Source organism: Schistocerca serialis, chromosome 3 (assembly GCF_023864345.2).
Source record: "Schistocerca serialis cubense isolate TAMUIC-IGC-003099 chromosome 3, iqSchSeri2.2, whole genome shotgun sequence".
NCBI lineage: Eukaryota > Metazoa > Arthropoda > Insecta > Orthoptera > Acrididae > Schistocerca > Schistocerca serialis.
The window spans coordinates 8,532,798-8,545,914 of NC_064640.1; the positions used below are offsets into that span (position 1 = coordinate 8,532,798).

A 13,117-nucleotide genomic window follows, 5' to 3' on the forward strand; every position below is an offset into this window, starting at 1 on the left:
TTCTGCTGCAATAAGTAAAGCTGACTTTTTGCACTGACAAAAGTTATAGCCCACAGGAAGAAAATTTCTGAAAATTTTTCAACTGACTGACTTTGACATGAACAAAGTTGGTTAGAATAATGTTCAGTTATAACCTCCCTCACAATTTTGTTTATTTCTTCTCTCCTTACCTTAAAATAGGTACTTCCATGACATCTGCAATCACTGGTATTCTATCACTCACTAAATAGCTGTCCCCCAACCACATGACTTTTTTTGCTATCAGTCCTATCAGTTTTTTCCTTCCCTTTGTCACTGACGCAAAGCTGATGCCAAGTGTAATCCCAACTGAGACAGACTCAATTGCTACTATGCCAAAATGTAGCCCTATGTCCAGCATAAACAACTGTTTCTAGAGTTTCAAGATTTGATTGGATTGTTTGGGGAGAGAGACCAAACAGTGAGGGCATCGGTCTCATTGGATTAGGGACGGACGGGGAAGGAAGTCGGCCGTGCCCTTTCAAAGGAACCATCCCAGCATTTGCCTGGAGCGATTTAGGGAAATCACGGAAAAACTAAATCAGGATGGCCGGACGTGGGATTGAACGGTCACCCTCCCAAATGCGAGTCCAGTGCGCTAAGCACTGCGCCACCTTGCTCAGTAGAGTTTCAAGAGTTCAAATGATGTCAGACATTGTGGCGCAGAACATATGCAAACTCAACACTGTTGTGGTTTAATGGTGATTCTATCTTTACGATATCACTCATCACAGTGTACTTAGAATATCTGTCAGTATTATTCCCACCTCCCCATTCCCACCTCCCCATTCCCCCCCCCCTCCCCCCCCCCCCCCCCACCACCACACTATAAGCCAAGTTTCATGCTTTGTGAAATCTTTTCACAGTGATTCTATATCCTCTGTTACTTTGTAAGCCATGCAAAGACTAGAATGAAATTTTCACTCTACAGCGGAGTGTGCGCTAATATGAAACTTCCTGGCACATTAAAACTGTGTGCTGGACCAAGACTCAAACTTGGGACCTTTGCCTTTTGTGGGCAAGTGCTCTAGCTCATTTGGTAGAGCACTTGCCAGCGTGAATGGCAAAGGTCCCGATTTCGAGTCTCAGTCTGGCACACAGTTTTAATCTGCCAGGAAGTTTCATGCAAAGACTAGGTTGAAAATTTGTGATATCATATTCTAATCCTATTTCATACTGGAACTGTTGCACAACACCTCTGTCATGTACCCAACAACAAAACTGTCTTTCTCTTTGCCAACTTCACTAAATTTTTACTTTCAGAATTTGTTGAATGTTAATTGTGGCCTGTATACAGCTATATCTGGCTGAGGCTTATCCATTTCAAACTGAATCAACAGGTCCAACTTCGTTTCCATATTTGGCACAAAGCAGTCTGATTAAGTATTATGCATGTTCCCACCTGTTGTCTGTCAGCATTTCACACGTCTTTTCACCCCTCTCCCTCCTCAACCTGTCTAGATCTTTTCATGGCTTACCTAATTCAGCCTAAAGGACATACACTTCCTTTTCCTGTTCAGCTATCTTCCTACCCATACTGCATGTCCGACAGAATGTCTGATGAGCTTCATTCATTCATTCACTTCCGCCATACCCACACCTCTACACTCACTCCAGTGGAAAAACTAGACCACCATCACATCAAAACCAGAAGCTATCGCTATTACACTGTGCTAAACACTAATAATGATTTACCAAGAGTAAGTTAATATATTTTTGAGCGTGGTTACAGAAACTGGGTCTTTACGTAGTTACACTTAAATTAGGATCAGTGCAAATCTGCTGGAATAACATGATGGTATGTCACTCTGAAAGTATGTACTGGGTAATAATGAGATGAACACAACTCATTTAAGCTGAAATTTAAAACAGTTAGATGAAACTGTTTATTTACTGCATGTAGTGTGATATGTTTTGTTTTAACTGCTAAAAAGATATGTGGCAGAAGAGACCATATGGAGTTCATTGTGGGCATGTAGCGTACTCCTGTATAAAAACATGAATAACTGCAGTGTATGTGATGCCTGTTGTCTCACTGAGTTATGCCTTCACTCCTTAAGACACTGTGAAGAGGCACAGAATTTAACTCTGGTCATTACTGCACAGTGAAGTGACTGGAAATTCTATGCCAACTCCATTCCTCAGCTTGGAGTTTCTGTTGAATGTACTCCATCACAGTCAAAGATCATTTGAGAAATTGAGTATCAAATTCTGTGTATTACAAAATAATGTGGAATAAATTTTATTAGTTGCTATTAACTTGAGGTTCCCCATGCTATATTTCAAGATTTGAAACAGAGAAATAATAACCTCATTGTAAGTCTTTATTTTTAACAACACAGTCATTAACTGTGTTGCTCACATTTATTTCACATTTCCTTACATATTTTGTACTGCTCTACTTACAAAATGTTTCAGTAGAGGAATAAGGAAACATACAATTCACAAAAAGATTGTCAAATAAAAACTGACATTTTTAAAAATTGCTAATTGTATACATATTTATAAAAAATCATGTCTTACAGTACAACACAGCTGGTAGCACACACATTATAAAGTGATTTGTAGGTATTTTGTAATACAAAAATTTCATTTGCACACAAATTAACAGTTATATAAAAGTCTTTTCATTAAAATATATGTTTTGTTTGTTCATTGCAAATAATGCCATCTATTCACATGAAAATATAACCTGAAACACCAGTCACTTCTGTTGCAAATTATCATGCTGCACAACTACATTAATTTTCATTTTAGTAATGTATTTTTGTTAAAAATTAAACATTACACTTCACGTCACATATGGGACTTCCACAATCACAGTTCAAGACAAATACTTCACAACACCACAAACATTTATATAAATTAATGCCCTTTATCAGTACAGTGTTTCACTATTTTACCACAAATGAGGAATTAAAGGCACCCATCACAGAAACGTAGCATCATTTAGTTCATCATAATAAAAATAGAGGGGCATCAGGAAAAAGATATATCTTGATTCCATCAAGTATTTTTTCACAGCACTACACAGTGGAACACTTCATGTTAAGAGATCATGTGTCATCAGGTACTCATTAGTCTCATTTTCATCTAAGCTGCTGCATCTGCAGAGCCTTTCACATTGCAAGTCTCGCTTTTAACTAGAGATGAAAACTTTCTGCTCGGTTTACGACCAAAGTTCTCTGCATCTTCCACCGTGTCTGGCATTTTAGTGTTTTTTGTTTCTGGAAACAGCAGTGCCAGTAGTCCAGATGCAACAGTCATAGAACCATACAAGATCAGTGGCAGTGACTCCATGTAGCGAGCCTGGAAAACAAAGTTTCAGATTTGAAAATACCAATTATTGTAAAAACTAATTTTAAAAATTATTTAATTTTCATAATTGATAAACATCTATAATGTATATTTATCATAGTGTTAAAGCAAACATGGAAGGAAAGAGCTTCAGCCTCAAAATGTATGTATAATTTGCATTCCATGGTACAACATACATTTATCCATCAAAATAGAGTAATTCACTCCATAATTTATACACACATTAAAAAAGTTTTGCATCACCTCAGTTCTGAGAGTTCCAGAACCTGTACAGAAAATTGGAATAAAGATCAACATAAATGTCATTTTTCCCCCTTTTTATTGTTCATGATGACCACACATTTCATGTTGGACCACCATAGAGTGAGACCTTCAGAGGTGTGGGCCAGATTGCTGTACACACCAGTACCTCTAATATCCAGTAGCATGTCCTCTTGCACTGATGCATGCCTCACCATTATACTGCCGATATGGTTGCCCTATCAGTCGGGGGATGGCATTCACATATCGTACAGCCACTATGGTGCCTTCCATGACCACCAGTGGCATATGTTGGCCCCACATAATGCCACCTCAAAACATGTGGGAACCTCCACCTTGCTGAATCACTGGAAAGCGTGTCTATGGCATTCAGCCTGACCGGGTTGCCTCCAAACATGTCTCCGATAATTGTCTGGTTGAAGGAATTTGCGACACTCGTAGGTGAAGAGAACATGATGCCAATCCTGAGCAGTCCATTTGGCACGTTTTGGGCCCATCTGTACCGCGCTGCACGGTGTCGTGGTTGCAAAGATGGACCTCGCCATGGACGTCGGGAGTGAAGTTGCACATCGTGCAGCCTATTACACAGTTTGAGTCATAATATGATGTCCTGTGCCTACACGAAAAGCATTATTCAACGTGGTGGTGTTGCTGTCAGGGTTCCTCCAAGCCGTAATCCATATGTAGCGGTCATCCACTGCAGTAGTAGCCCTTGGGCAGCCTCGGTGAGGCATGCCATTGACAGTTCCTGTCTCTCTGTATCTCCTCCACATCTGAATAACATCACTTTGGTTCACTCTGAGACGCCTAGACATTTCCCTTGTTGAAAGCCCTTCCTTGCACAGAGTAACAATGCAGTCACGATCAAACCACAGTATTGACTGTCTACGCATGGATGAACTGCAGACAACATGAGCTGTGGACCTCCTTCCTGGTGGAATGACTGGAACTGATCAGCTGCCGGACCCCCATTATCTAAAGGGTGCTGTTCTTGCATGGTTGTTTACATCTTTGGGTGGGTTTAGTGACATCTCTGAACAGTCAAGGCAACTGTGTCTGTGATACAATATCCACAGTCAATGCCTATCTTCAGGAGTTCTGGGAACCTGAATGATGAAAACTTTTTTGATGTATGTATTTGGTATGTATGTTAAGGTATTACAAGGTATGGAAAGAGGCTGTCCCCAAAATTAGAATAATATAAATAACTGTTTCTTATTCTTTTATTTTACAACATAATATGTTAGAACTACACTGACTAAATATTGTTGGTGAATTCAACCCCTAACTCATGTCTTAAATTTAATAAACAATGCTTCATGTTAAAGCTCTATTAGAATTCTCAACATACTTTTGCAGTTTCATTTAAGTTTTTCAAATAATGGATAAAAGAAAGATAACCATTCAGAATATAGTTAGGGTATTGAGTGTGACCATGCACATGCACACATCAACATCCATACTCTGCCCACCACTGTGAAGGGCATGATAAGGTGTCATGTCCCATTCTGTCACATATTAGAAGTTCTTCCTGTTCCATTTGCATATGATGTGGGAAAAGAATGACTGCTAAAATGTGTACATTCATTATCACCAGTTAGTACTGTTTGATATGTGTCCCACAAATTAACAGTATTCTAGGGTGAGATGCAGAAGTATTTTGTAAGCAATCTTTTTTGTAGAATGACTTGCATTTTCCCAGTATCATATCAAGCAATCCATCTGCTTTACCTACAAATAAGCCTTTATGACCATTCCATTTCATATCATCACAAATTATTTCACACAGGTAACTGTACCAGTTGACAGTGTGATGGGTGCTCTCTAATGTTGCAGTCATAACATACAAAGTTTTTGTGTTTTATAAAGTGCACAATTTTGCACTTATGAACATACAAAGTTAGTTGCTAATCTCTGCACCTTTGAAATTTTATCATGATCTGAATGGATATTTGTACAGCATTTTTCAGATAGTACTTCACCTGAGAAAATCTGAGGTTACTGTTAGTTTATGTTGTATATTAAATACCTGACATACTAAACAGTAAAGATCTTAACATAAGTGCAGGGGGACACACCTAAAGTTACTTAAACTTCTGTTGATGACTTTCCATACAAGGTAACATACTTTTATTTATTTATTACCATCCCAATGATCACATTTGTGATACAGGATTTATCCAGATACATTTTAACAACTATATAATATCTTTACAATATTTTTATCTATGCTGAATTCATATGAATGTATCTTATGTTTAATACAACATCCAACTAATAAGTGTTTTTATAACATAATTTCTTATGTGCTTGACAGACCTATTCCTTGATGTTGTGATTTCATTTGTCACATTTATGATATCATATATTCTTATACAGTTGAGCAGATCTATTCACTTATATTGTAGTGACATTTGTTAAGCATGTGGTTCTTAATCTTCTTATGTGTTTGACAGACATACTCACTGATGTAATTTCCATTTGTCACATTAACGTAAACATATATTCTTATACAGTTGTGCAGAGATATTCACTTATGCTGTAATAACATTTGTCAAGCATGTGGTTCTTTATATTCTAATACATTTGAGCATAGAAATTCACTTACACTGTAATAACATTTGTCAAGCATGTGATTCTTTATAATAGTTTTAAATTTATCCTCATTTTTGAGCTCTTTGATATGTTTTGGTAGTGCATTAAAAAGTTTGATGCCTTGATTACATACATGTTTCTGATTTCAGGTCCTTATTACAGCTTGTAAGTGGAGATCTTTACACTGCTGTGTATCGTAATTATGGCAGTCTGTATTGGTTTTCATTTTGTCCTGATTTCTTTTGATCACCAACAGACACTTCAGAATTGTTAAAATTTTCAGTGCTTTGAAAAGAGGCCTACAATGCCTTTGAGGTGGGCTCTGGGTCATTATCCGAATTGCGCGTTTTTGTAATTTGAAAATCTCATTTAGATGACAATTTGTTTTTCCCCAGAATACTATCCCATAGGATGCAATGGACTGTATATCTTGTAGGAAATTGTCCACAGTACTGTGCAATGACTGCTTCATATCACTAACTATTAAACTAGTATCATCAGCAAATAACATTATTATAGCTTTTCTCTCTGACAACTGAATATCATTAATGCAAATGAGGAACAGCAAGGTGCCTAATACACTTCCTTTAGGTACTCCTACTGTCACCTCCCTTGGATCTGATCTTAGTTTAATTTTTTGGTTAATATTTGGTGCCATAATTTCAACCACTTGAATCCTCTTTTCCAGATATGACTCAGCCCACTTTTTTACCGGTCCTCTGATACCTATAGCTTCAAGCTTTTCCGAAAGTGTGCTGTGGTCAACAGTGTCAAAGGCTTTTGACAAATCTAGATTTATCCCAACTACACGTTTTCCCTCTTCCAATTTACTCATTATTTCTTTTGTGTATTCCAGTACAGCTGTTTCGGTACTTCTCCCAGCTTGAAATCCATGCTGATTACTGTTTATCATACTGTGGACATTAAGATAACGTGTGGCTCTGTATTTCATTAATATCTCTAAAACCTTAGAGAAAGTTGGGAGAAGTGAGACAGGTCTGTAGTTTTCTATTTTAAGCTTATCACCCTTTTTCAACAGGGGAACGACTTTAGAAATTTTCTTTTTCTGTGGAAACACACCCTCAGCCATTGACAAGTTTGCTATGTGCGCCAATGGTTTCGCTATTTGATTAGCTATTTTCTTTACTAGTATTATTGGCACCTCATCTACTCCAGCTGACATCTTGGACTTGAGACTTTTAATCACTTTTAAAACTTCCTTTTCGTTTGTTGGAACTGCCATCATACTGCTGGCTGCCTTGGGTGCTTCCCTCTTAATCTGCTCCCCAAAATTCCTGCTTAATGTCTGGGGTACATTTAAAAAGTAATTATTTATATAATTAGGCATGGTATATTTATCTACCATTTTATTCTCCTCCTCTTTTAGAATAATTTCCTTATCTTTGATAGGTACCCTGGTTCCTTTTCTCACAATTTCCCATGCTATTTTAGGTTTATTTCTGGACTGTTTTATTTCCAAATCATTACTTAGTAACTTTGCATTCGCAATTACTCTGCAGCATATTTTCCTATACCTTTTTACATATTCTATAAAATCAGTATCTGCACACTCCCTCAACTCTGAATTCAGTTTTTTCATGTTTTCAGATGATTTCTTAATGCCAAGAGTCATCCAAGAACTTTACTTTATGTGTCCACTAGACTTGATTCTGGTCAGTTTCTTTGGAAAACACATCTCAAAGTTCATCATAGAAATCAATGCAAATACACTATATGCCTAATCTGTACTTGTTTGTTTCATAACATCTAACCAGTTTCCATTTTCTAAGATACTTATGACAGCTGTCCACAGAGAAGTTTCTTTTGTAAATATTATTTACACCTTTATCTTCCTCCTCCCCCCCCCCCCCCCCGTTCGATATCCGTTTGTGCTCTTTCTCACATATATGGATCCATCTATCATGTATGAAGAACAGAAAAGTGAAAAATCCGAATTGTGTATGTGGCTTTGTTCAGTGCAGTGGTCGAAAAAGTGCAGTCAAGATGTATAACGCTGGTACTGAAGAACTCATCTCTGATGTGCTGAAAGAAGAACTCGCAATACCTAAAATATATATGAATGACATCGAATCGTTGATTAATTCTTTGAATGTTGATTTTAATCCTTTTGTGAAAAATGTACAAAGTGAAAACTACAACACTCTCAAAGAAACCATTACTGAAATTCAAAGTGCTCCAATATCTGCTATAGTTACGAAAAACTCGTTTGCGCCCATTGCACAAGAGAAACACCGACAAATGAAATTACTGAGAGAAGACGAGACAAAACCAAAAGTTTGAATCTTTGCAGACAGCCATGGACGAGATTTAGCCACTATTCTTATGAATATGCAATCTAAATTTTCCATTACTGCCACAGTAAAACCCCGAGCTCCTTTCCTGCAAATAATTAAAGATTTAAGCCCTCAACCAAATTATGTTTGTGTAATTATTGCTGGAGCTAACGATGTTTATAAAAATGAGTCGAAAAATGCAATCACAGCATTGCGAAATGCACTGGAAAGAATCTCGCCAAGAAAAATAATCGTCGTTAGCATCCCACATAGACATGACCTAATAAACAGTTCATGTGTAAATAATGAAATCAAATTCACAAACAGAATGTTTCAAAAGGTATGCAAAGCATTCGAGGACGTGAAGTTTCTGGACAGTAATTCCGAAGAGAGAAACCATTTTACTCGACATGGAATGCACAGGAACCGGCTATGAAAACGTGTACTCTCTAAAGCATTATTGGCAGAAACATTCAAACTATTTGAAAACACCACTCCTCCAATCATTCTAAAAGCACCTGTGCCAATTGAAACTGTACCATTGGAAGAAATACAGACAGTGTCGTCAAAATACTTCTTCAAACCTAATGGAACAGCTGAAGGGAAGACTTCATATGCAGCAGCACCTGTATGTGAATCAACACAAACAGGTCTTTTATACAAAAGCAAGACAGCACCAGCAGTTACAACTCAAGTGGGAAACGTTAGTCCACTGCCAACTTGTGAAGTAGCAGCATTTAAGGAGGAAGAACAGTCATCAATAGCAGAAACAGCAACACCAACCCCCACAGGATCAAGTGTACAAGCTGACAGTGTCGAAACCTCATCAACAGGAGATCCACCCTCTATGGCAAAAATGAGCACAGTAGTGACTGGAGCTGCTCCACATAGGATGTGCCTGAGATCAAGAAAGACCTCAGCTGCAAATGGGGATGTTTTATAGTACTGGGGCAGAGGGGGGAAGGTTCCAATCAAAATGTAAGTAATGTAGCTAATAACAACAAATGTGGGTGTTACCAGCACAACAGCTCCCTCTTCCCTGCAGAAAACTGTTCCTGTAATACTGGTATGTCAAAAGAAATAAAACTCAGTCCCAACAGTGGCAGCACCACAACCAATCATGTAATTAAAAATAAGCTCAAAATTTTTCACCAAAATATTCAAAGCCTGCTCTGTAAGTTAGACCAATTTATTGTAAATATTGATGAACCAACAGGCGCAAATTGTGCTCATATTTTCTGTCTGACGGAACACCATATCACTTTTGGCATCGAAATGCTCAATATACCAAACTACGTTTTAGCTACCTCATTTTGTAGAAAGCATATGTGCAAAGGTGGGGCAGTTATTTATGTGAAAAACAGCCTGTCCTTTAATACAATAGATGTAGAGAAATATTGTGTAGAGAAAGACTTTGAGGCATGTGTCACAGAAATGGTAGAAGCTAACAAGAAACTGGTAATCGTAGCAGTATACAGGGCTCCATCTGGTAATTTTAAAGTATTCATGAAACAATTAGATTCTGTGCTATTGTATCTCACAAGAAAAAATAGGGACATTATAGTGACTGGAGGTTTTAATATAGATTTCCTAGAAAGCTCATCTTCTAAGACAGAGTTTGCAAATTTAATGCATACCTACAACCTGTCTCCACTGTCAGTTTTCCCACAAGAACTACTGCCACTTCCAGCACTCTAATAGACAATATCTTTGTAGATATGAGTAAAACTAATCACATCCAAGTTGAAAAAGTCATAAATGGTCTCTCTGATCATGATGGGCAAATACTCACAATTGACAACTTTAATACAAATCAGAACAAAGCTAGTGCACAGTGAAAAACCATTAGAAACATGAATGAGGAAAATATCCAAAAATTCAAATTATGCATTCGGGAGACTGACTGGAGGTATGTTTATCTTGCAAATGATGTTAATACAAAATATAATTTATTTACTGATGAATTATCAGGTATATTTGAAAATGCCTTTCCAAAAAAGGTCTGTAGACTACAGAACAGGCAATCAAGCAAAAAACCATGGCTCACCAAGGGCATAAAAATATCATGCCAGAGAAAAAGAGAACTATATATAATATCTAGACTATCCAATAATCCCCTCCAGATATTATAGGACATACTGCAAAATCTTAACTAAAGTCATTAAAAAATCTAAAAGTATGTGCATGCAATCTGAAATTAAATGTTCAAACAATAAAATCAGAACGATTTGGAATGTAATAAAGAGGGAAACAGGTACTGCACCATCTGACAATGAAAAAACTGCTGTCCTAAAAATTAACAATTTGGAAATAACTGATAGTAAACAGATAGACACATTTAACAACCACTTTCTAAGTGTCACCTCTCAAATAGGTTGCAGTGGTGACCTAAGGGAAGCTTTAGATATTCTGAAACTTAACCTCCCACAATGTTTTAATGATATAAATGTAACACCCATAACTGTTAATGAAATAAAAAAATAATTCACTCATTGAAAAGTAAAGGATCTTCAGGTATAGACAACATCTCTAATAAACTGTTGAAAGCCTGCAGTAATTGTGTAAGTGTAGTACTTGCTCACATTTGCAACACGTCTCTTTATGAGGGAGTTGTTCCAGATCGAATGAAATATGCCATTGTGAGACCTCTTTTCAAGTCTGGCGATGCTACAGATGTAAAAAATTATCGTCCTGTCTCTCTCTTAACAACATTTTCAAAGGTTCTTGAAAAGGTAGTGTATAACAGGATTGTGGCACATCTTGACAAACTTGATATTATTAACCACAGACAGTTTGGTTTTCAAAAAGGGGTTTCCACAGAGCGTGCCATATATTCACTCACAAATGATGTCTTGGAGTCTATTAATAGTAAGAAGTCACCAGATGGTGTCTTCTGTGATATTTCCAAGGCCTTTGATTGTGTAAACCACAAGATACTCTTGGAGAACGCCTATCATTATGGAATCAAAGGGCCTATAGGTAACTGGCTAAAATCATATCTTGAAGACAGGAAACAAAAGGTGGTTCTAAATGGCTGCAACAAAGGATCTTCTAATCTAGTGGATTCTGAATGCAGCATAATTCAGCATGGAGTTCCCCAGGGATCTGTCCTTGGACCCTTGCTGTTTTTAATATATGTTAATGATTTACCCCTGTCCATTAGTAAAAATTGTGAATTCACAATGTTTGCTGATGATACAAGCATTGTCGTAGATGGTAAGTCTACTGCTGATCTGGAGACTGATGTTAATGATATACTCAGAGAAGTTACAGCTTGGTTTTCAATTAATTCTCTTTCAGTTAATATTAAAAAAACTAATTTTATACAGTTCCACACAAAAAAATAAAACTCTAGAAAATATAGTAATTGCTCATGACAACCAGGAACTAGAACAGGTGCAATCCACTAAATTCCTGGGGGGTTCACATTGACAGTAGGCTCAACTGGGAACAGCATGTGTCCCTTACTCTAAAAAGGCTCTCATCAGCAACTTTTGCTCTAAGAATAATTACTCATTTTGGGGACATCAACATTTTAAAATCATCTTACTTTGAGTACTTTCACTCATTAATGAGTTACGGAATAATATTCTGGGGTAATTCACCAGCCTCAAAAAAAATCTTAACTGCTCAGAAGAGAGCAGTCAGAATCATGTGTGGGGTTCCTCCACAAACCTCACGTAGAAAACTTTTTACACAGTTAGGTATTCTGACCACAACATGTCAGTACATATACTCTCTGATGAACATAGTTAATAAAGACTATGCTCAGTATGAAGCAAATTGTTCATACCATAACTACAATACTAGAGGTAAAGATGATCTACATGTTGAACTAAAAAATTTTACACTTGTACAGAAGGGAGTAAAGTATGCTGCTATAAAGACTTTTAATGTATTGCCTAATTATATTAAATGTACAAGAGAAAATGAAACACTGTTCAAAGGTATGTTAAAAAAATACCTGCTCGACCATCCACTGTACTCGTTAGATGAATTCTTTTCCAGAAGTAATGCCCTCCCTTAATAATAGATGTATTTAGTCTCTTAGTTATTAGATGGATGATACAACATTATGTTAATGTTATAGTTATAATGTTATATTGAGAATTGCTATACTAGTTAAATGACAGCTTGTAAATGAGAAAAAGTGATACTTATAATATCTATATCATTGTATTATATTACTATTCTGTAGTATTAATTGTATTTGTACAATTGTATTGACACGTTCCACATCCAGGCGAATCACTCGCATGTACGGATCTATGGAATACGCATACCAAATAAAAAAATAAAAATAAAAAAAATGACCTTAAAGGGATTTCAATGGTGAGAGCATTGTGGTCAGACAATCCTAAATCTATGTTTGTTATGTCTATTTCAGTTGTTGGCACATTTGAGAAAATGTTATCTATGAGGCTATTGGAGGTGTTTGTTATTCTAGTTCAATTGTTTGTGTGTGGTGACTTGTTGAAACTCTTTAATATGTCCAAAAATTGCCTTTTTTGTTGACTTTTAACTAGAAGAGTAATATTGAAATCACCACAAAGAATAATCACAGTTTCTCTTTTGTAAAAAAGTATTTAGCAACAATTCTAAATTATCAAAAAAGACTTCTATGTTTCCAC

At 36.7% G+C, this 13,117-nt stretch overlaps 1 protein-coding gene across 1 annotated transcript in view; it reads right to left on the reverse strand.

Moving 5' to 3' along the window:
• Positions 1-2,428: 2,428 nt before the first annotated feature.
• The window catches only part of LOC126469663 (organic cation transporter protein-like), a 546,524-nt gene continuing 535,835 nt past the window's right edge, over positions 2,429-13,117 (reverse strand). The window contains exon 12 of the mRNA XM_050096803.1: positions 2,429-3,327. Coding sequence (XP_049952760.1) covers positions 3,112-3,327 — 216 coding nt within the window. The 3' untranslated portion in view covers positions 2,429-3,111. The remainder of the gene's footprint in view (positions 3,328-13,117) is intronic.